Raw genomic sequence first — 24,778 nt, 5'->3', positions numbered from 1 at the left:
TTTTTTAATGATGGCCATTCTTACCAGTGTGAGGTGATACCTCACTGTGGTTTTGGTTTGTATTTCTCTAATGATTAGTGATGTTGAGCATCATTTCATATGTTTGTTGGCAATCTGTATGTCTTCTTTGGAGAAAAGTCTATTTAGGTCTTCTGCCCATTTTTGGATTGGGCTGTATGTTTTTGTGATATTGAGCTGCATGAGCTGCTTGTATATTTTGGAGATTAATCCTTTGTTAGTTGCTTCATTTGCAAATATTTTCTCCCATTCTGAGGGTTGTCTTTTGGTCTTGTTTATGGTTTCCTTTGCTGTGCAAAAGCTTTTAAGTTTCATTAGGTCCCATTTATTTATTTTTGTTTTTATTTCCCTTACTCTAGGAAGTAGATAAAAAAGGATCTTGCTGTGATTTATGTCATACAGTGTTCTGCCTATGTTTTCCTCTAAGAGTTTTATAGTGTCTGGCCTTACATTTAGGTCTTTAATCCATTTTGAGTTTATTTTTGTGTATGGTGTTAGGGTGTGTTCTAATTTCATTCTTTTACATGTAGCTGTCCATTTTTCCCTGCACCACTTATTGAAGAGGCTGTCTTTTCTCCATTGTATATTCTTGCCTCCTTTATCAAAGATAAAGTGACCATATGTGCGTGGGTTTATCTCTGGGCTTTCTATCTTGTTCCACTGATCTATATTTCTCTTTCTGTGTCAGTACCATAGTGTCTTGATTACTGTAGCTTTGTAGTATAGTCTGAAGTCAGGGAACCTAATTCCTCCAGCTCCGTTTTTCTTTCTCAAGATTGCTTTGGCTATTTGGGATCTTTTGTGTTTCCATACAAATTGTAAAATTTCTTTTTCTAGTTCTATGAAAAATGCCATTGGTAATTTGATAGGGATTGCATTGAACCTGTAGATTGCTTTGGGTAGTATAGTCATTTTCACAATATTGACTCTTCCAATCCAGGAGCCTGGTATATCTCTCCATCTGTTTATGTTATTTTTGATTTCTTTCATCAGTGTTTTATAGTTTTCTGAGTACAGGTCTTTTGCCTCCTTAGGTAGGTTTGTTCCTAGGTATTTTGTTCTTCTTGTTGTGATGGTAAATGGGATTATTTCCTTAATTTCTCTTTCTGATCTTTTGTTGTTAGTGCATAGGAATGCAAGAGATTTCTGTGCATTAATTTTGTATCCTGAAACCTTACCAAACTCATTGATTAGTTCTAGTAGTTTTCTGGTGGCATCTTTAGGATTTTCTATGTATAGTATCATGTCATTGGCAAACAGTGACAATTTCACTTCTTTTCCAACCTGTATTCCTTTTATTTCTTTTTCTTCTCTGATTTCTATGGCTAGGACTTCCAATACTGTGTTGAATAATAGTGGTGAGAGTAGACATCCTTGTCTTGTTCCTGATCTTAGAGGAAATGCTTTCAGTTTTTCACTATTGAGAATGATGTTTGCTGTGGTTTGTCATATATGACTTTTATTATGTTGAGGTAGGTTCCCTCTATGCCCACTTTCTGGAGAGTTTTTATCATAAATGGCCGTTGAATTTTGTCAAAAGTTTTTTCCTGCATCTATTGAGATGACTATATGGTTTTTATTCTTTAATTTGTTAATATGGTGTGTCACATTGATTGTTTTGTGTATATTGAAGAATCCTTGCATCCTTGGTGTAAATCCCACTTGATCATGGTGTATCATCCTTTTAATGTGCTGTTGGATTCTGTTTGCTAGTATTTTGTTGAGGATTTTTGCATCTATGTTCATCACTGATGTTGGTCTATAATTTTCTTTTTTTGTGATATCTTTGTCTGGTTTTGGTATCAGGGTGGTGGTGGCCTCGTGGAATGAGTTTGGGAGTGTTCCTCCCTCTGCAATTTTTTGGAAGAATTTGAGAAGGATAGGTGTTAACTCTTCTCTAAATGTTTGATAGAATTAGCCTGTGAATCCATCTGGTCCTGGACTTTTGCTTGTTGGAAGATTTTTAATTACAGTTTTGATTTCATTACCTGCGATTGGTCTATTTATATTTTCTAATTCTCCCTGGTTCAGTCTTGGAGGGTTGTACTTTTCCAGGAAGTTTTTCATTTCTTTCATGTTGTCCATTTTTTTGGCATATAGTTGCTTGTAGCAGTCTCTTATGATCTTTTGTATTTCTGTGGTGTCAGTTGTAATCTCTCCTTTTTCATTTCTAATTTTATTGATTTGTGTCCTCTCCCTTTTTTTCTTGTTGAGTCTGGCTAAAGGTTTATCAATTTTTTTATATTCTCAAAGAACCAACTTTTAGTTTTATTGACCTTTGCTATTGTTTTGTTTGTTTCTATTTCATTTATATCTGCTCTGATCTTTATGATTTCTTTCCTTCTACTAACTTTGGGTTTTCTTTGTTCTTCTTTTTCTAGTTGCTTTAGGTGTAAGGTTAGATTGTTTATTTGAGATTTTTCTTGTCTCTTTAAGTGAGCTTGATTTGCTATGAACTTCTCTCTTTGAACTGCTTTTGCTGCATCCCATAGGTTTTGGATCATTGTGTTTTCATTGTCATTTGTTTCTAGGTATTTTTGGATTTACTCTCTGATTTCTTCAGAGATCTCTTGGTTATTTAGCTGTTCACTGTTTAGCCTCCATGTATTTGTTTTTTACTGTTTTTTTCCTGTAATTGATTTCTAATCTCATAGCATTGTGGTCAAAAAAGATGCTTGATACAATTTCAATTTCTTAAATTTTCCAAGGTTTGATTTGTGACCCAAAATGTGGTCTATTCTAGAGAATGTTGTGTGTACACTTGAGAAGAAAGTGTATTCTTCCACTTTTGGGTAGAATGTCCTAAAACTATCAATTAAGTCTATCTGGTCTGTTGTGTCATTTAAAGCTTGTCTTTCCTTATTTATTTTCTGTCTGGATGATCTGTCTATTGGTGTAAGTGGGGTGTTAAAGTCCCCCACTATTATTGTGTTACTGTCAATTTTTCCTTTTATGGCTGTTAGCATTTGCCTTATGTATTGAGGTGCTCCTATGTTGGGTGCATACATATTTATAATTGTTATGTTTTCTTCTTGGATTGATCCCTTGATCATTATGTGGTGTCCTTCCTTATCTCTTTTAACAGACTTAATTTAAAGTCTATTTTATCTGATATGAGTATTACTACTCCAGCTTTCTTGTGATTTCCATTTGCATGGAATATCTTTTTCCATCCCCTCACTTTCAGTCTGTATGTGTCCCTAGGTCTGAAGTGGGTCTCTTGTAGACAGCATACATAAAGGTCTTGTTTTTGTATCCATTCAGCCAGTCTGTGTCTTTTGGTTGGAGCATTTATTCCATTTACATTCAAGGTGATTATCACTATGTATGTTCCTATTACCATTTTCTTAATTGATTTGGGTTTGTTTTTGTGGGTCTTTTTATTCTCTTGTGTTTCCTGCTTAGAGAAGTTCCTTTAGCACTTGTTGTAAAGCTGGTTTGGTGGTGCTGAATTCTCTTAGCTTTTGCTTTTCTGTAAAGATTTTGATTTCTCCATCGAATCTGAATGAGATCCTTGCTGGGTAGAGTAATCTTGGTTGTAGGTTTTCCCCTTTTATCCCTTTAAATATGTCCTACCACTTCCTTCTGTATTGCAGAGTTTTTGCTGAAAGATCAGCTGTTAACCTTATGGGGATTCCCTTGTATGTTATTTGTTGCTTTTCCCTTGCTGCTTTTAATATTTTTTTCTTTGCATTTAATTTTTGATAGTTTGATTAATACGTGTCTCGGCATGTTTCTCTTTGGGTTTATCCTGTATGGGACTCTCTGTTCTTCCTGGACTTGATTGACTATTTCCTTTACCATGTTAGGGAAGTTTTTGGCTATAATCTCTTCAAATATTTTCTCAGACCCTTTCTTTTTCTCTTTTTCTTCTGGGACCCCTATAATTTTAATGTTGGTGCATTTAATGTTGTCCCAGAGGTCTCTGAGACTGTCCTCAATTCCTTTTTTTTTATAAATTTATTTATTAAAAAATTTTTTTTTGGCTGTGTTGGGTCTTCATTGCTACACAAGGGCTTTCTCTAGTTGTGGCGAGTGGGGGCTACTCTTCCTCGCAGTACGTAGCCTTCTCATTGTGGTGGCTTCTCTTGTTGTGGAGCACAGGCTCTAGAGTGCAGCCTCAGTAGTCATGATGCATGGGCTTAGTTGCTCTGTGGCATGTGGGAACTTCCCGGAGTTGCTCTGTGGCATGTGGGATCTTCCTGGACCAGGGCTCGAACCCATGTCCCCTGCATTGGCAGATTCTTAACCACTGTGCCACCAGGCAAGTCCCCATCCTCAATTCTTTTCATTCTTTTTTCTTTATTCTGCTCCCTGGCAGTTATTTCCACCATTTTATCTTCCAGTTCACTTATCTATTCTTCTGCCTCAGTTATTCTGCTATTGATTCCTTCTAGAGTGTTTTTAATTTCAGTTATTTTGTTGTTCATCACTGTTTGTTTGCTGTTTTGTTCTTCTAGATCCTTGTTGAATGTTTCTTGTATTTTCTCCATTTTGTTTCCAAGATTTTGGATCATCTTTACTCTCATTATTCTGAATTCTTTTTCAGGTAGGTTGCTTATCTCGTCTTCATTTATTTGGTCTTGTAGGTTTTTACCTTGCTCCTTCGTCTGTAACATTTTTTTTGTTGTTTCATTTTTTTTTTTGATGGGTGGGGCTGTATTCCTGTCTTACTGGTTATTTGGCTTGAGGCATCCAGCACTGGAGTTTGCAGGCAGTTGGATAGAACTGGGTCTTTGTTGCTGAGATGAGGACCTCTGGGAGGCCTCACTCCAATTAATATTTCCTGGGGTCTGAGGCTCTCAGTTAGTCCAGTAGTTTGGACTTGGAGCTCCCACCACAGGAGCTTGGGCCTGACCTCCAGCTTGGGAACCAAGATCCCACAAGCTGTGTGGCATTGCAAAAAAAAAAAAAAAAAAAGAAAACAAAAAGGAACAATACAATAACAAAGAATAAGAAACAAAATAAAATTAGAAAGATAAAAAATATATTAGGAAAAATAAAAATATAATTGAAACAGCTGCAAAAAGGTAAAATAAAACCACAACAGAAAAAGGAAAAAATATGGGGCGGGGGGGGGGAAACAAGCCAAAAGGAGCAGAACAATAACAAAGTATAAGGAATAAAATAAAATTAGAAAAATAAAAGATTTATTAGAAATACAAAAATATAAATGAATCAACATGGTAAAACAGAACCCCAATCTAAAAGAGGAAAAAAGAAAGAAAAAAAAAAAAGCCTTGGCTATGGGGGGCGTTTAGTTGGGGGTGGAACTTAGGCACGGGGGTGACATTTGAGTGTGGGGCGGGGCCTAGGCTCAGGACCCAACCAGCAGGAAAAGGCCTTGGGGGCGGGGCCTAGGCCAGTGATGTTCAAGCATGGGGCAGCGCCTCTGCTTAGGACCTGTGTGGAAGGGGAGAGGCAGCACCTCCAAAGGAGGGCCTCTTGAGTGTGGAGTTCTGGAGTTTGGAGGTAAGGCCCTGAGTGAGGGTGTGTGGGTGGGGTTTAGGCCCAGCGTGTTGGAGGGGGTCTCCGAGTGTAGAGGTAGGGCCCTGGGTGGGGGTGTAGGGGCGGGGCTTGGACTCTGCATGGCAGGAGGGAGGCTCTGAGGGCAGAGGTTTAGGCCCTGGAGCCCAGGAGGCTCCCCCTAAGTGGGCAGGAAAAGTGCTGGCCGTGTGCCCTTCTGTTCCTCCGCCCCCCCACATGGTCTCCCCCAGGGTCTCCCTCATCCCTGCTGGACCCCTAACCATGGGTGGGTCCCGCTGGGTATAGGAACTCCTTCCCTCCCCCAGCCGTCCCTCAGGGGTGCCAGTCCTGTAGGTCCGGCCTTTACTTCTGCTCCCCTTTCCCTCCCTCCCACTCCTTCAGGACCCGCATGGCTGGACGGGACCTAGGTGGGCCTGGATCAGGCCCTGGATCTCAGCAGGCTCCCAGGGGCCCAAGTGGGCAGGGGAAATCTGGCCACGCTCCCTTTTGATCCTCTGCCCTCCCAGTGTTCCCCCAATTTCCCCCTTCAGGCGTGGGATCCCTTCCCCTCCCCCCAGCCACCCCTCAGGGGTGCCAGTCCCATCCCGACTCCACTTCTCCTCCCTCACTAACCACCACGGCCCACGTCCTACCCGGTCACTGGGGGTTCCTCCCACCCCCTTAGGTGTCCATGGTCCCCCACTGGTGCCTGGTAGGTGCCCTAGTTGTGCGGAGACACGAATTCCGCTATCTTGTCTGCTATCTTGACTCCGCCCTCCCAAAGGTGATTAATATTAAAACAAAGGGCAAGCACACACCATTCATGCAAGGAGTGGGCAGCACTGTCTCCGCTGGGCAGAGGCTCCAGGAGGAGGTGAGTGGAGCAGTCTTGGGTCATGGTCTGACTTCCGCTTCTCTGGGAGGTGACAAGGCCCTTTCTGGGGAACTCATGAGCAAGGTCATGAGTGAGTCTTGGGAAACAGTGGGCTCTCCACAGTCGGGTGCCTGGCAAGACCGAGGTGTAGACCAGGTGCTGGACATGCAGCAGACGTCCGGTCAGTGAGAGTGGGCTGCTCTGTCTTTTCTATATCTGAGCCCACCGTGGTCTACCTCCCGCTCTCAGGGAAAAGCTGGAAACTTCTGTGAGTGATATGCGTGTTTTCAGCAGAGCCTGAGGGGAGAGACCCTCATCAGCACATGGTCAAGACAAGCCAAGTACTGATGAGAATCTGGGCCAAGTTCTCCTGGGCTTTCTGTCCTCGGGTTAAGAAGACGGCCTGATGGAAGGGGGTCTTGGTGATGACAGTCCATATGCTGGGTCACACTGCTGCAGTGAGGCTCAGTTGCCCTCCACAGCTGCTGCAGAGCTGCCACCTTGGGATCACTTTTCACCATCCTCCAGGGGATTCCCTCCTCATCTCTCGTGTTGGGTTTCCTTTATCTCTAGTCTTCCACTTTCTTGGTTACCTCTTTTGTTTTGAAGGAGCACATCCTTCAGTACCTTCAAAGGGGTGCTGGACAGATAAAACTTTAGACAACTTACTTGTCTGGAGATATCTTTCATACTTGTTGAGAACTTGTCTGGGTATAGAAATTTTGAAGGCTTTGCTCTATTGTTTTCCTGCTTCTAATGCTGGTTTGGGGAAGTCTACAGCCATTCTGCTTCCAATCCTTTGTGACCTCTTCTGTAACTGCTTCCCCCAGCCCCCTCTTATTCTCTGTGAAAGTTTGTAGAAACTTCCTTGTGTTCTGAAATTTCATGATGATGTGCCATGGTGCTGGTCTGTTTTCATCTGCTGAGTTGGGTGCTAACTGGGCTCTTTCAGTCTGGGAGCACCTTTTAGTTGTAGGAAATTTTCTTGAGTAATTTCGTTAATTCTTTCCTTTCTGTTTTCTCCTTTTCTTAAAAAAAATTATTTATTTATTTATTTATTTTTGGCTGCATTGGGTCTTTGTTGCTGTGCGCAGGCTTTTTCTAGTTGCAGCGAGTGGGGGCTACTCTTCGTTGCGGTGCGTGGACTTCTCATTGTGGTGGCTTCTCTTGTTGTGGAGCATGGGTTCTAGGCGCGGGGGCTTCAGTAGTTGTGGCACATGGGCTGTAGACCGCAGGCTAGGTAGTTGTGGCGCATGGGCTTAGTTGCTCCATGGCACGTAGGATCTTCCCGGACCAGGGCTTGAACTCGTGTCCCCTGCATTGGCAGGTGGATTCTTAACGGCTGCATCACCAGGGAAGTCCCTCTCCTTTCTTTTTGGAGCTTCTAGTATATGGATGATACACCTCTGGTCTGGTGGTCCAATTTTCTTATCTTTTTTCCTGATGGTTCAAGTCTCTTGGTCTTACTGTTTTACTTTCTGGGAGATTTTTCAACTTTGTCTTCCTAATCCTTTCATTAAGTTTTTTTATTTCTGCTGAAATGTTTTTAATTTCAAAGAACCCTTTTGATTGTTCTCATTTTGTTCTTGTTTAGTGAATGCAATATTTCCTTCTACCTCTCAGGGGTCACTAATGATAGGTTTCCCCACCTTCCTAGGTAGTCTTTTTTTCCTCCATTTTCCTCATTTTGATTGTTGTGTTGTATCTTGGTCTCCATCTGTTGAGTCTGGGACTAATCCCAGAGAGCTGGAGATCCTTGGCTGGCTGCTCCTGTGTAAAGTTGGGCAACAAAAGAGGTGACTGGGAGCTTGATGCAGGTAGTTGAGGGAACCATGGACAGTAATATTGCCTTTTGTTCTTTGGTCAGATTCCCTAGAGAAGCCTCCTTCCAACTTCCTGCCTGAGGGGTAAAGGCTTGACTACCAACGTTCTGGGAGTGGATTGTGGGCTAGTGTCTCAGCATTCATTTCCTTTTCCTGTTCTTAGCATGGTACCTGTGCTCTCAACTACACCTGGTGCCTGCAGCCCAGAAACCTTCTTTTCCACCTTTTTGAGAGAGAATGAGCTTCCAGACCAATGCAGTGTTAGTTATTGGGCTGTTACTGGGACACAGGGTGTGGGGAGGGGATTTGGCATTGGCCATCAGCTAGTCCTTATTTCAATCCACCCATCATCCCACTTCCAGAGGTACTTGGTGCCTTTGGAGGATTCTGCAGTACAGACTGGAAGAGTCTTGGCCAGCTTCTCAGATATACTAAGTCCATCGCCACATGGACACCTGCTTTCCAGCTTACAACAGTTCTGTTATTTTCTTCCTCTCCTTCTCCCCCTGTCCGTGTAGGCTTGTGATTAAAAAAAAAAATCATACCTTTCCTAAAGTTGTAATGGGGTTCCAGGGAGGAGCAAAATTAGATGTATGTGTTCAATGCATTTTTACTCAAGGTCCCTCCTATGCTTGGATTTGTGTTTAGACATTGTATTCAGTTCCAAAATCCGTCTTTTCATGACACTCGTACCACTGTGATCTAATTAATGTTATTTTGTAGTGTCTTCTGAAATTTTGAAAGGTAAATACCTCCTTGTTATTATTCCTTTTTAATATTTTTTCTAGCTATTCTCTCATGTAGTCTTCCAGTTGAACTTCGGAATTATTCTGTTGGATTTTAACAGTTTTTTGATGGGGAGACTGTGTTAAATTTATAGATTAATTTGGAGGAGAATCAACCTGCAATCCAGGATAGTGTCATTGTGTCTCCAGTTACTGAGGTCTTCTTTTGTTTTGAGGGAGAGCTTTGACTATATTTTATTACTCTCTGTGTAGTCTTCATACATTCCTTATTTTTGTTTATACCTAGATATTTTGTAGGGTTTGTTCCTATAGTCAATAATCCTCTTTTCCCATTCTCTTTCCTAGCTGGTCACTGTTATGTACAAGAAAGGTATTGATCTTTGCATACTGATTCTATGTAAGATGAGAATTAACTATTTCTTGTAGGTTTGGTAAAACTCTTCTATAAAACATTCTGGGCTTTTCTTTGACTGCTTTTTTCCATTTCTTCTAAGGTTTATTCAGGTTTTCTACTTGAGCCAACAGTTAGTGTGTATATTCTCTATTTAGTCTAGGCTTATTAGAACTGTGCTTTTAATTTCTGGTGTTTAGGGTTTGAGGGTCCTCCTTGTTTTCTCTGATTTTGCTCTATGGTAGCAGCTGTGGACATGATTTTTGAGTTTCCTTTTTGTCCTAACATACAGTCAAATTTGGAACTTGTTCTGCACGTGCTTGAACAGGACACATTTTATGGTTGTTGGGCTTAAACATTAGGTTGCTTTAGTAATTCAAATCTTCTACAGTAATGCAAATCCTGCCGAATGTTTTATCTAATTCATCTGTTTCTTTCTGGACTAGATGTATTAAAAAGCACATAGCACTGTGGCTTTGCCTATTTCTCTCTGTATCAGGTTGAAGCTCTGTTAGGTGAAAAAAGTTCATATCTTTTATATCTTCTCAATGAATTGTTTATCAGTTTGTACCCTTAATGTCTTGGATTATATTTTATCTCATGAATGTAGTTACGCCTGGTTTCTTTTTGTTGGCAATTACATGGTAACTCTCTCTTCACCCCGTTTGTCTGAACTCCTCCTGGGTAATTTTGTTGTAGTTACACCTTGTATAAGTAACTTACAGCAGGATTTTGTGCCAGCTCCTGCTCCTTTGCCAGCCACCTGACTTTTGCTCCTGCTGCCCACCCCCCTCTGCCGCCCCCAGCCTGGGCTTCCTGGCCCTGCTGTACCTGCCTCTCCTTCCAGTCCAGCTCCCAGCTCCCAAGGGCACCCTCCGCCTCCCCACTGCTGGCCCTGTGCTCCCTCCCATCGTATCTCTGCACTGGCTCCTACCCCTCACAGCCCTGCGATTATCTGTGAGGCACTGAGGCATACAAGACCCTGGGCCCCTGTCTTCTGAGCGGCCTTCCACTCAAGTGGAGAAGACAGATAATGCCCAAGTAAATTCACAGATGACATTCGAACTGCAAATGGTGGTGTGTTCCATGAAGGAAGACACTGGGGGAAGGGAGAGCCTATTTTAATTTAGAATGAAATAAGGCAAGTTGCCCTGAGGAGGGGACATTTCAGCTGACACTTGGAGGATGAAAGGGGGGAAGCCCAGTGAGGAATGAGGGGAAGATCATTTCATGAAGAGGGGACAGCAATCTTTCCCATCACTGAGCAGTGGCGTCTCAAGGCTCCGTGCCCCTCCTCCCCTTGTCGGTGTGCAGCCGGCCCTGAGCGGGGAGGCAGAGGGGGACCAACACATCTGAGTCCACTGCAGGAGGCAGTGGGTCCCTGGCACCAAGGGCTGCAGGTCCCCTTCCCTCTAGACCTTTTGGGGGGGCTTCTGCTGGACCTGATAGTGTTGCAGGAAGGGGGACCCCTTCCAGGGCCCGAGAGTGGGCTCTTGTCTAACACTCGGAAATGAATTGTCCGACGAGACATACATGCTGACAAAGCAAGAGACTCTATTGGGAATGGGGCAGCCCGGTGGAGAGCAGCAGGGTAAGGGAACCCAGGAGAGCTGCTCTGCCATGTGGCTCACAGTCTCAGGTTTTACGGTGATGGAATTAGTTTCTGGGTTGTCTCTGGCCAATCATTCTGACTCAAGGTCCTTCCTGGTGGCCCATGCATCGCTCAGCCAGGATGGATTCCAGCGAGGAGGAATCTGAGAGGTTGGGAGGACATATGGACTGGCATCTCCTTTTGACCTTTCCCAAATTCTTCCAGTTGGTGGTGGCCTGTTAGTTTTGTGTTCCTTACCAGGACCTCCTGTCATAAAACATCTCATGCAGGGCTTCCCTGGTGGCGCAGTGGTTGAGAGTCCACCTGCCGATGCAGGGGACACGGGTTCGTGCCCCGGTCCAGAAAGATCCCACATGCCGCGGAGCGGCTGGGCCCGTGAGCCATGGCCGCTGAGCCTGCGCGTCCGGAGCCTGTGCTCTGCAACGGGAGAGGCCAAAGCAGTGAGAGGCCTGCATACTGCAAAAAAAAAAAAAAAAAAAAGGAATTTTTTGCAAATGGTTACCTGGCCAGGGTGGGCAGTTTTGGTCAGTGGTTCCCCTAACAATAGGAAGGTTAAGTTTGGGCAGGAGCAGCAGCAGAAGGGACATCCTAGGAGAGGCCAGTGCAGCAAAGGCCTGGGCGTGGGATTTGCACAGGGACAGCAAACACCCAGGCACCCTTGAACCTACAGAGCCAGCACTTGCTGCATGATGCTCCCATGGCATTTACAGACTCAGGTCCCTGGGGTTTCTCTTCTCGGGAATAAACATGCTTGTTTCTATCAGCTTCAGTTTTCCCACACCATCCCTTGGTGCTGGTGAAGTACACAGGTCCCTCTGGGGCACATTAACAACTTTGGATGACATGACTTGGGCTGGGTTCCAGCCCCTTCTCTGTGGTGTGACTTGTCTGAGTCACTTAATCTTCCTGGGGTTCCTTGATGCTAAAACGGGGACAGTAATGAGGATGGTGCGGAGCCTCCCGTTTGCTGTGAGGATCAGATGGCTGCTGGACATAGCGGAGGTTTGTTACTGTGAGGGGCTGTGCACATGCCCCACCCTGCCCCCAGATGCAGGGGCAGCAGGGGGCAGCAGGTTCCGGCAGGGGCATGTGATTCAGGGGCTGTGGCTGCTGTGACCCACTTATTCCCCTGGAGGGCAGGTACTTCAGGATGCCCTGGATGCAGTTCTGCTTCCCCTTTTCCGTCCTCTCCACAGACTGTTATTGACTCTTTGAGGAATTCTGTCCGACCCTCTGTAGAGACTCTAAAATGAGGGACAGCTTTTGGAAGCTTCCTGTTGTGTCATCGTTTGCCTGAGACATGAACAGTCCAGAAAGGTCTCCCCAGCACAGGGAATGCCAGGAACTAAAATCCCTGCGGTTACCCATTGAGAAGATAGGGTCCTGCCATAGACACCTCCGCTCAGGGAAGCCTCGGCCTACCGGGGTCCAGTCTTCTCCCATCTACCATGGATCAGCCACCCAGGGGGGACCAGCGGCTGGCTTCTCCTTGTGGGGAGGCTGTGCACAGAGGGCGATTGAGTCAGGAGCCAGGGCAGCATTGTCCTCCCACCTCAGCAGGAGATGGGCAGTGCCAGCTGCTCGTTAGTGGGTCAGTTACAAGCATGCAAGAGCTCCAGGGGGAGGAGGGGAGGGTGACAGAGAGGTCTGAGGGACCGAGAAGAACTGAGGCCTTTAGAGCAAGGAGGCAGCCCAGTGCAGGTGGACGGGCCCTGAAGGCTGGGATTGGTTTCAGAGAATCACTAGGCAGCCAGCTGAGAACCCAAGCAGGACTCAGCCTGAGGGATAGGCCCACTAGAACCAGAGTGTGGTTGGGATCTCTGCGTGGCCTAGCCTTTAGGATCGGGCCCATTGTAGGGAGAGTCAGGAGACATCCAAGAATGACAAGGTGGAACGACAGCCTGGCTGCTGGGTCCCATCAACACTCATGTGGCCCCAGGTCTGGGTGCCTGGCAGACCCTGCTGACCTTGGAGCTGTTCCCTACGTCCTGCCAGGCCTGAGCAGGGCTTGGGCTTCCAGGGACCCGACTGTAGGGTGGGGCTGTCACCTTCAAGGTGCCCCGAGCGGCCCTGTCTTCCTCCCTTCATCTGCACTTTACTTTGGATTTGGACACATCTCTATAGGGGCTGGGCCTTGGGGGGGTGTTCTAGAACATAATGTCCAAGCCACCCTCTAAAATTATCATGCTCAAGATAATAATGATAACAATAATTATGCTTGTGGTGAAATTAACATTTCTAATGCATTCTTAGAAAACATTGCTGTTTTTAATGGGCTTGTAACATACAATTTAGTTAAAAACTGAGCTTGCGGGCTTCCCTGGTGGCACAGTGGTTGAGAGTCCGCCTGCCGATGCAGGGGACACGGGTTCGTGCCCCGGTCCGGAAAGATCCCACATGCCGCGGAGCGGCTGGGCCTGTGAGCCATGGCCGCTGAGCCTGCGCATCTGGAGCCTGTGCTCCGCAACGGGAGAGGCCACAGCAGTGAGAGGCCCGTGTACTGCAAAAAAAAAAAAAAAAAAAAAAAAAACACAAAAAACTGAGCTTGTTCAGCAGAAGCAGCTACAAGATGTACCCTAGCCAGCCCTGGCCTGGTGGCAGCCCCATTCCCTCCCCCAGAAAATGTCAAGAGGAGTCACTGCACGGTGACTTCTTGGGTTAGGGTTGGGGGCACACTCTGATGCCTTCAGAGGTTAAGTGGGCAGCAAGGGCGGCAGGCCAGGCAGCGGGCCCCTGTGTCCTGTTTCCAGGCATGGCTGTCACTCCACAGCTCAGTGTAAACTCCCCTCCCCCTCTACAGTGACTCCATTTCTTAATTTCTCAGATAAGCTGGCTATTCTAGGTTTTAACATGAAATCTCCAAATTTTGAAATACTGTCAACCAAATAAGGTATTTAAAAAACACCACATGGCCCTAACAGGCACCCCCATGGTCTGGTTTTGCTCAGGGACCACCTGTCAGTGACCCCTGGCTTGACAGGGGCAGGGGGTAACATCCAGCCTCTTCCCTGGGAAGAGCTTTTTATGGAAATTACCATCTTTCTGCTTCCCAAGGTGGTTCTGAAGGTGAGCTGTCCCTGCTTGTTGAAAATGCAAAGAAATAAATGTGTAAAAATAGAGTAGCAATTCCTCAAACCCACTGTCAGGTTTAAGTAGCTGATGTTTCCCCTGGGAGCAGCAAGGATGGCCCTGAATTACCTCCAGACAGCACAGCAGAAGGATGAGCTCTGCACTGGCGCTCTCCCTGGAGTGGTCCTGGGCAGTGCCTGCCGTGTGCATGTGTGTGCGTGTGTGTGGAGTGTGTGTGTGCCTGTGCATACGGGGTGGACATGGGGGACTACAGGGCTGGGGCGGGGGCACAAGGACCCCAGGAGGTAAGGAATGCCAGCAGATGCTCAGCCCTGGCACTAGCCCATTCCTCTTTTCTGTGCAGCCCTTCCCCCTCTGCTGCTCCTTCACTCCCATTTTTCCTTCCATAGCCAGGTTGCAGGTTTGTGCCTGAAACCTAACAGACAGCAGGTGTAAAGAAGAGAGCTTCTGGCTGGCTGGGGAGCTCTCTCAGTCTTGTGGTCTGTAAAATGGAGGCAATAACGCACATCAGAGAGGCCTGTTGTCAGCACTGGATGAGGAGACATACTCGGAGGGCCTGGCTGCCTCACTGTGCCTCCAGAGGAGACCGGGGAAAAGAGCTTAGGGGACAAGTGAGAAGAATTGTTCTGGAAGACTCTTTAGTGATGTCATGATAACCTGAGGTCCTAGGTCCTTCCCAGGGCAAGAGTCTCTGAGACACACCTGTTCCTCCCCCTACCAGGAGTGCCAAGGAGGGGCAGGACCCTGGGGTCAAGGACCTGGCGTGGACACATAGACCAGCGCAGGGTTGTGAGGGGCTTCCAGAGGCTTTGGCACTGGGACTAATTGGACAGTGTGGTCTGTGGCTGCCGGCAATGCTGAAGGTCGGCCTGGCCAGCTCAGCTGCAATCCTGAGAGGTAGGGGCCAGGATTGGTCCATGGTGGGCTCCAGGCCCAGTGGGAAAGTAGAAGGGGATTGAGACAGATGCTGCAGCCCTGCAGATGGTGCAATGACATCCTGGGGTCCTGGGCCTGATGCGATCCAGCCCCTGGCCCCCTCAGCTGTGGCCCCTAAGGCCCCATGCCCCAGATGGTCTGCCCCGCTCTGAGCCAGGTGTTTAGCCTGTGGGGGACGGAGTGAGCCTCTGCCAGGCAGACTGTGGGGGAGTTGTCATAAGAGGGGCTCATCCTGATTCCTGCATGATTCAGTCAGGCAACCTTTCATCTCTTTGGCACTTGGCATCAGGGACAGGCAGTTCTGGGGTCGGGGTCACCCATGGCCTGGCCCCAACCCAGGAGTTGAGTGGGCGGGCCTGGCACAGAGATGAGGGACCCAGCTCCAACCAGGGACTGAGCAGAAAGTTCCAGAAGAGGAGCTGTCTGAAAAGACACAGTGTCTGAAAAGACACTGTGAAACACATACCACCTGGGCTGGGCCTCAGTTTCCCCGGTTATAAATGGGGAGACCAGCCTGGGAGACCAGCTCTTTGGCACTGGGCGGCCCTTGGGGAGTGTGCGAGTGTGTGAATGGGTGAAAAGAGTCCACCCTGCCCATTCAGCTTCCCACCCTCTCTGTTCACTGCTGGGTGCCAAACCTGGCCTCTGTGATGGCCGAGCTGTGGATTTGCATGCTGCTGGGTCTGAGCTGACTTGGTACATCACTGCTGCCCTCTCTGAACCTCAGTTTGCTCTCCTTTGAAATGGGGACAGAAATGCCCTCGGTTAGGGTGCTGTGATGATGACAAGCTGATGGCCAAGCTGGCACCTGGCAGGTGCCGAGTTGCATCTGAGTGGGGGTTTGTCCTGCTGCGGTGTCCCTGGTGAGCCTGGGCTGCTGCTACAGGCCTTGTCCTCTCTCCTTCCAGGGATCTTCCCGGGTAGCCTGGACAGCTTCAGCCGTGCCCTGGGCATCCTGGAGGAGCGAGTCAACAGCTCCAGGCAGAGGGTGCGCAGACATGCTGCCGACGACGACTACAACATCGAGGTCCTGCTGGGGGTGGATGACTCTGTGGTCCAGTTCCACGGGAAGGAGCATGTGCAGAAGTACCTGCTCACCCTCATGAACATTGTGAGTGGGGGTGGGGTGGCAGGGGCAGGGCACTGGGGGTGGGGCTGGGAGGCTAGGGGTGCAGGTGGGCCAGGGCAGCTGTGCTTGCCACGGTTTCCTGGTGGAGCTGGGGATGAGTGACATGGTCACAGGGAGGCTGTCTGGGTCTACAGGTGAGAAAAGGTGACCCTCCCATCGATTTTGTTGAACCTCAGTTTTCTCCTCTGCAAAGGGCGGGTGGAAGGGGGTGGTTCTGACTTGGCAAGGCTGTTTACATGCTAAGGCAGCTTTCCAGAAACTCGTCATTTGTGTACCAGTTTTCTTAATTTTTCATCATACCCACATGGTATACTGTGTATTTTCCTGTAAATCAACTGACTTTTTTTAAAACTTAAAATTATTTACAAAGGCAACCTCGCTTTATTGTAAAGGTAACCTAGAAGTAAAATGTAAAGCGATGTTATTCAAATCCAGCTAGACAGTCCTGCCTTCTGCCGGATCTGCACCACAGCCCGCGATGTTCAAATGGGAGATTAGTGTGTGTTAGAGAGGAGGACAGACAGACCGACACCCATCCGAGGTTTCTCCTTGAGGTAGTTAGAGGAAGTGAAGATGGAAGAGAGCATCTGTTTCTCCCTGTGAGGTTGGGCTCCTTAACTGGGTGACTGGGTGCCACCTGAGCCTCCTGTGGCACCACGGGACACCTGCCCTGTCTACCCAATCCTGAGAGATTAAGCTGTTACCCCTCCCCTCATTCCAGCCCCTTCCACCCCAGGAGGTATAGGATGCTGACCTTGTAGAAAATGCAGTTCCTGCCTCTGCCCGGGGTGGTGTGGAGATCCTGCCCCTCACTGCCTGGTGCCTCAGTTGAGCCCTGCTGGGAGAATATTAGGGGTTGGAGGGAGATGCAGTGGGCCTGCAACCAGGACACGCTGTGGGCCCAGCATTGTGGGAGGAGTGGATTTGTGGAAGGAAGCCTGGGCTTGTAGGGGGCTGTTTGTGGGCAGGGAAGCCCAGGGGATAGGGGGCTCTACAGCAGGCAGGGCTGCTCCCCAGCCTGTCAGTGAACTGGGTCCTCCAGAGGTCCAGCTGGTGGCGAGCAGTGAGGGGGTAGGACATTTACCCCTGGCCTGGTTCTCAGCTCTGCTTCCTGGGCCATGGTGAGCCCCTGGGAATTCAGCTGATCCTTGGGCAAGACCTCCCAGAGCCCTAGTGAAGAGATAGGTCAGGGGCAAGAAGGAGGATATGAATGAACTGGTCACTGGACCAGGAGCAAACCCCTGCCTGCCGGCCTGTCTTCCTCTCCACCTGCCTTAGGTAAGTCACTGACCCTCTGGAATGCAGCCATCTCATCTGCAAAGCAGGGCCGAAGTCTGTTTGCAGATGTTATTTTATTTTGGAGAGTGGTGTCACACTTAATCTCACTTATTTTTGAAAAGTAGCTTTAATATAATAATAGTAATAATAATACCATGATGGCTACAAATATTGAGCTCTTAATATGTGAATCTGTGTGCCAGGCTTGTGCTAGTCACTTATCACGCATTATCTTTGGAAATCTTCACACGAACTATAAAATTGGTAGATGTAAAATCTTGTCTGCCTGCAAAATATACGTCTTTCCCCAAGTATTATACTGCCCTCCAACCCAGCGGACAAAAGGACTGGTTGTGGCATTCGAGAGTCCTGAATCCTGGTAAACTACTTGTTTCTTCACACCGGAATTAGCATACATCCCACAGAGTAAGAGCTCAGTCTCATAAGATGGGCCCCCCTTCAAATGCCGAGCTCAACTCCCAGGTTGTCAGCTGTGCTTCTTACCAACCAGCTCCTCAAGTTCAATAATTTGCTAGAACGGTTCACAGAACTCAGGAAACCACTTTACTTACTGTCGTCGGTTTATTATAAAGCACACAACTGAGGAACAGCTAAATGGAAGAATGCACAGGGCAAGGCATGGGGAAGGTGCGTGGAGCTTCCATGGCCTCTCTGGATGCACCACCGTCCCAGCAACTCGATGTGTTCACCAACCTGGAAGCTCTCCAGACTTCATTGTTTAGGGTTTTTATGGAGGTTTTATTTTGCAGGCATGATTGGTGAAATCACTGGCCATGGGTGATTGAACTCAATCTCCAGCTTTTCTCTCCTCCCTGAAAGCTGGGGGTGGGGCTGAAAGTTCCAACTCTCTAATCATACAGCTGGTTCCTCTGGCTACCAGCCCCCATCCTGAACTATCTAGGGGCCCACCAAGAATCGCTTCATTAACATAAACTCAGGTAAGGTTGAAAGGGGCACATTATGAATAACAAGAGATGCTCCTCTCACCCCTATCATTAAGGAAATTACAAGTGTTTTAGGAGGTCTGTGCCAGGAATGAGGGGCAGAGACCAGATACATATTTCTTATTATTTTGCACCTGGGTTACCCCTGACCCCACCACTACCAGGTATGTCACTGAGAATGGGCTTCAGTCTTCTAAGCCTTGGTTTTCTCATCTTTAAAATGGCAATAATTTTCACCTTGAGTTGTCGGTGAGGATTGAATGAGATGATGAAGGTGAACGTGCTTTACAGTCTCTAAATAAATGTGGTTTTGCTATCATGACGATGACAATATTTAGTTTAGCGACAGCAGGTTTAGAATTATTCTTGACAAGTACAGCAAAGACTCTGAGTGTCTTCCTGAGGCTGGTGGATCAAATCCGCCTTTTGCCTGGTGTGGAGGTTCCCTCTGTCGCACACACCTTATGCCCATGAGCTGGTAGGAGGAAGTCTAGAACTTTGTCTTGGTTTTGCCAGTTAACTTCAATGTATTCGTTTACACCCCCGTGATCCAACTGTACCTCAATTTTGGATAAGGGTGTGGTTTGGTTAGTTTCTTGAAAAGCATGAGAAATATAAAAATTCTTAAATTGAAACAAATTTGATCATAACAGAAAGGGATTTTAGGAGATGAATCGGAGGAGCTGAGAAAGAGTACTTGGGCTGTGTCTTTTTTCCGCTGCTGCGTCATGCAAGTGGTGCTTGTTCCAGGCACAGCGGCTGGTCCTGCAGAGACAGAAGGCCTGGTGGACACTTCTGGACTCAGGGAGACACGGCAGTGGGGGGTGTCTGTACCTCCAACCTGAGCTCCCACAGTAAGAGTGCAGTGTGGTTGAGGGAGGTGAGGGCCCCTGCTTGGATCCTGTGTTGCCTTGACAATACCCTCTAAGGCTCAGTGTCTTCATCCAGGGTACATACATGCCCTGGGAAGAGTCCCTGGGGATGATCTAAGGTACATGAGCCCTTTGGTGGTCTTGGGGAGGAGGGGGATTGAGGAGGCAGGAATATTTGAGAAAAGATAAGCTTCTTTAGCAGTGCTGTCCGATAGAACTTTCTGCATTGCTAGAAATGCTCTAATTCTGCATGTCCAATACAACAGCCACTAGCCACCCTGACCCTTGAGCGCTTTAAATGTGGCGTGTAATTGAAGAACTGAAATTTTAATTTAATTACGTTCCAATAGAATTTAAAACAAATTTTAATTATGAAAATATATATAAAATTTACCATCTTCACTGTTTATAAGGGAGCAGTTCAGTGACATTAAGTATACTCACATTATTATGCACCCATCACCACCACCCATCTCCAGAACTCTCTTCATCTTACAAAACTGACACTCTGTACCGTTAAACAATAACTCCCATTGCTCCCTCTCCTCAGCCCTTGGGAAGCACGATTCTACTTTCTGCCTGCTGTGCCCTTCCTCTGAACTTGACCAGCACATGGCGCTAAATGGCAGTGTGGGTGGCCCTGGGTGTGGGGACCTTTAGACCCGGTAGGTGCTGGCCCACCTGAAGCTGCAGCCAGAGCCCCATGTGACCCTACAAGGCCTGGCCAGGGTAGGGCTCCCTCTTCTTGTAAGCGCACAGCTGGTCTTGGGGCTTCCCAGCATTTGGAGCCAAAGCAGCAACGTGCAGGACAGATGTGGCAGCAGCTGACCCAGACTGTGCTCCAAGTGAGGCATTTGGTCAGCAGTGAGGACAGCCAGGACCAGGATGGAAGTATTCCCAGCTCCCACGGCTGGGGGCCAGCCCTGGGCGGACAGTCTGTCCCCTGAGGGAGGTCACAGAAGCCCTGGGAGGAGGGTCAGGTGGGGGGTCCCGATGGCAAAAGACCTGGGGAATGTGGGCTCCAAGGAGCAGCAGAGGCCAAGGTGTCGGGCCAGGTGTCGGCGTGGCTCAGCCCTGGCAGCTCTAAGCCAGCTTGGTCTCCCTCATCGTTCAGTTATTCTGCTTGCAGGACTCCCTTTGGGGCCTCTTTGTGGCAGACCCTGGGCTGGGATGTGGGTCCTGGTGTGACACCGACATTTCAGGTTCATCAGATATCCACATGCTCCCCTCCCTTCCATTTCCCAGCCTCCCTTGCAGCTCATTTTTGGGGCTGTGTGGCTAGTTTTAGCTAACGGCCTGTGTGGAAGGAAATGACATAGGTCGCCTCTTGGCCAAGGCAGTTGAGAGCCAATGTGTCCACTTCCTCTCTCTCTGTCCTACCACAGTGACCTTGGAAGTCACGTGTCCCAGTAGCTGCAGCCGCAAAATGGGGCAGGGCCGCCCAACCTGCATAAGCCTGTGATGTGTGCAAGGAAACACACACCAGCCTTTACTGTATTAAGCCACTGAAATGTGGTAGATTCTCTGTTAACTGCAACACAGCCCATCCTATTCTAATACACACAGCTCCTGTCCATACAGTACAATCAGCAAATATTTACTGGGCATCAACTCTATGTCAGCCGTGAAATAGGGCCAATGTGGGGAACAAGGGGCCCAAGTAAGAGGGGAAGTTGGAGGCAAGGAAGGCCAGTCAATAGAGGAACTTGGATGTGACTCTAAGGGCAGTAGGAAATTGCTAGAGGTGCTACTTCCTTCCAACATTAATGGGCAAGACATTTAATGCCCATTTTTTCATAGGAAAATGGGAATTAATCCATCCCTCTTTCCACCTCAGACTCTCGAGGGTCAGAAGGGTTGGAAATATTTGCTGAGCATTTCGAGAGAGCCACCTGGATGTAGAAGGGGTCTCATGGTGTTCAGAACCCTCCCACAAACCCATTCAAGCACCTCTTTCGAGGTCCAGTTTCCTTCTTTTCTTCCTCAAGTCTAGAAAAGTAACATTCTTTGTTTATTAAAATATGCTATATTTAACATGTACCATATACTATTTATGATGGAAAATTAGAATATATTCATATAGGTTTGTGAATGTTTTCTCCTATCAATTATTGCCTAGTACTTCATTTTAATGATGGCATAACATTGCACCACGTGACTGTAGCATACTTTTTAGGTAATTGATTATTTATATTACTCATGTAACAAAATTTATTTCCCTTTTAGATGTTAGTTTGGCCACTAATAGTAATGAATATCATTATAGCTGAAACTATTACTCATCTTTACTATTTCCTTAAACTAAGTTCCTAAAAGTACAATTCTTGGTCCACAGTTATGTGCAGTTTAAAGTTTTCTGTGTCAGAAAGCTTTCTGTTCATTTTCACCTATTCATGTTCCATTGAGTAAATGCCCATCTCCTCACCTCTTCACACCACCAAATCCTTTTTAGCTTTGGCAGTTTGATAGCTACAACAGGGATATACTTTTGTTGTAAGTTGTAGGTATTTGATGGTAAGGAGGTCCCATTTAAATATATATATATATATATATATATATATATATATATATATATTTTAAAACAGTGATCATCTTATATTTTTATGATTGGCCTATTCATGTTTTTTATTCCACTGGGACTTTAGCTTCTTTTGTGTTAATCTGAAGAACTGTTATATTAAAATAGGTTAATTTTTTGTCGGATGTTTGTGTGGGAAATGTTTTCCCCAGTTTTGTTGTTTGCCTTTTGTTGTATTTTGTTTGGGGTTGGTTGGTTGATGGCTTACATTTTTGTGTGTAGTCATGTCCTGAGATCTTTTCCTCCCTGGTTTTTCCCTTGGGGGCTGTCTTTGGCATTTCATGCCCTCTCCAGAAGTTAATCTTCTTGGAGTTTCTTTCTGTTTGCCCCCAACAGTGACTCCCATGGCCTGTTGTCAGCAGCATCATTTCCCAAACCCCAGTCCTCACTGACCACCTGACGATTCTTGCTGTGCATTCAGCTGCAGCAACCCCACACCCAGAATGTCTCCTGGGTACAAAACTCCCGGGGCCAAGTGCAAACTGAAAATGTGGTTCTCTTATTCAAAGAGCAGGAAAAAGTGTCATAAGACGTACCTATACAAAGCCTTTTCCTTTCGTATACAGTCTTTCAACTTGTCAAGATTTTAAAATTTTCTATTTATTATCACTCTAAGCGAAGAAAAATTAGGATTTTTAATTATAATCATGCATTTTACCATTCATCTTTATATTGTACAAGGCCTGTTTTAAATGCAGATATTAGAACATTTAACCAGCATGGGGAATCACCAAAATTAAACAGATTTGTACTTTATGGCTTGTGCCCGAAGGGTGCTGCAGGCTTACCAGAAGTTCAGACAAAGCACCAACCAGACTTAAGAAGGTTGGGAGGAGGAAGACAGGCCCCCCCAGGAGTGGAGCCATGAGGGAGCACTCCCTGAGGGCCCCCGGTCCTGGCCAGTGATGCAGGGCGTGCCCCCGGGGCCTGACAGCTGCCTGTCCTGTCTCCCGACAGCTGCCACTGAAAGAACACAGGGCATCTCCCAGCCCCAACCCAGGTCATGCCCTGCCCCAAGATGCCTCAGGGCACATGTGTCCACCTGACCATCCCTGCACCTGCATGCAGGCCCCTGTAGTGGGGAGTAGGAAGACAAGAGCCTGTCCTGTGGAAGTGGGACCACGTGTGAGCCAAGGCTTCCCTGTCCCAGCGGATTTCACTCACAAAACACAAATTCAAAGATAAAATAATGAATTTCAAGATGGTAACCACAGAGCGTTAAGCCCAAGTGCAGAGCCCTCTTGGGCGTGGGCCCTGGTCACTCGCCCCTGAACCCAGGAACCTGAGCCTGTGCTTCCTGCCTCAGGCCCCGTTCTTATGGCCCCATCCCCATCCTCTACTCATCTGGAGGCTCAGCTCAAACCTACCACCGCTCTCAGCTCTCTGCCCAGATGAAGAAAGCTGGTGCCTTCTGAGCACTGAGGCCAGGCTGTGGGCTGAGGCCTCATCCCTTGGGGTCCTCTGCACTGATTTTTACCTCTCGTACACCATAGCCTTGAGATTGCTGGCAAACCCAGGATGAGGCCCTGTGTCCTGGGCCCAGGGTCCTTTAACCAGGCCAGAGAAGCTGGGACCCCTTGGGGAAGGCTGCCGGAGAGCCTCATCCACATGTTTGAGGGAGGAGGGGTCTCGATCCCACCACCAGTAGGCTGTGAGGATGGAGCGGGGAGCACTGGCAGATGTGCGGCCCCTCCAGCCATGCTGGCTCCTCCAGGGCCCATGCCCCACACTGCTGCTGGGTCCCGCCTTGGTCCCCTACTTAGGTGTGCCTCTCCAGCGCTGGCCTCCCCCTGCCGCCATCCCGTTCCTGCTCCTCCCGAGTCTTCAACTGTGGCTCATCTTCTGACCTTCACCAGGCTCAGCCCTGAGGACAAGGAACTACCCCCTGCCCGGGCCGCCCTCTGCACTGGGAACTGCGGTCCTGTTGACCCCTCTTCCTTGGAAACGGGCTTCCTGCCTAGCCTGGAGCTCCCAGGCTGGGAGGCAGTCAACACTCCTGAATGTGCCTGCTGCTGACTCTGGTACCAGCCCTTGAGCTAGTCTGTGCTTTCAAACTCAGTGCTGTGGCAGTGCAAGCCTGGCACCCCAAGGAGCCATGCAGTGACGCAGCCCTCATGTTCGCGGCACCTCCAGTTACCTTGTCAGGCGTGGACAGTGGGTCTTCTCTGGGCTCAGGTGAATGGGAGGCCAGGGAGGAATGCCTTCGGGGAAGACTCGAGAGCCATTATTAAAGTAATATGTTTACAAATGCACTTTAAAAAGTAAAACCTATTCATGCCAAGACTTCAAGAAATATAAAACTTAGGCACAAGACTAGTGCTTCCTATATGGCTTATAGCATTTAACTAAAGCATTAATTTCAACCCTACACTTCCCTGAGCAACCAGAGGCCTTGGTGGTTGCTCGGGCTCTCAGGATCCATAGAGACCTAGCACTGCTGCCTGACTGAGCTGCTGGTCCGCTTGCACTCCTTCTAGATGTGAGACAGGCCAGTGTGTTGGGTGATGACCTGCCCCAGAAGACGGCTCTTTGCTCGTGGGAGCACGTCCTCTCAGCAGGCCTGCCAGAGGCTGCCGAGGCCACGGTACAGATGTGAGGTGTCTCCCCCTAAAGTGCCACTTTTTCCGAATGGCAAGCATTTTAAAACATCAATTTTATATGAAAGTAAACTGGGACATATTACTGAGTTAAAGCAAAATTTGCCTGAATTTTTCAAGATAAACTGGAGCATCTAAAGCAGGGTTGCCAAAACTATAGCCCAAATCCGGCCCATCATCTGTTTTTGAAAATAAAGTTTTATTGGGACGTGGCCATGACATTCATTTATGAATTGTCTATGGCTGCTTTTGTACTACAATGGTGGAGCTGAGTAGTTGGGACAGAGACCATACGGCCCACAAAACCACTATCTGGGTCTCAAGAAGTATTCTCTCTCAGAGTGTAAAGAAATCTTCTACTTGCTTAGGGCTCACCTTGAGCTGTGGCCCCAGCGCTTTATAG

The 24,778-nt window shown here is 47.4% G+C and overlaps 1 protein-coding gene across 1 annotated transcript in view; it reads left to right on the top strand.

The window, feature by feature from the left end:
* ADAMTS2 (ADAM metallopeptidase with thrombospondin type 1 motif 2) overlaps nt 1-24,778 on the top strand; it is a 245,389-nt gene that overhangs the window by 137,125 nt on the left and 83,486 nt on the right. The window contains exon 4 of the mRNA XM_060008222.1: nt 15,865-16,067. Coding sequence (XP_059864205.1) covers nt 15,865-16,067 — 203 coding nt within the window. The remainder of the gene's footprint in view (nt 1-15,864; nt 16,068-24,778) is intronic.

Source organism: Delphinus delphis, chromosome 3, assembly GCF_949987515.2.
Source record: "Delphinus delphis chromosome 3, mDelDel1.2, whole genome shotgun sequence".
Taxonomy (NCBI): domain Eukaryota; kingdom Metazoa; phylum Chordata; class Mammalia; order Artiodactyla; family Delphinidae; genus Delphinus; species Delphinus delphis.
Note: the sequence above shows the minus strand (reverse complement) of the source record. Positions and strands in the feature narration are given on the sequence as shown.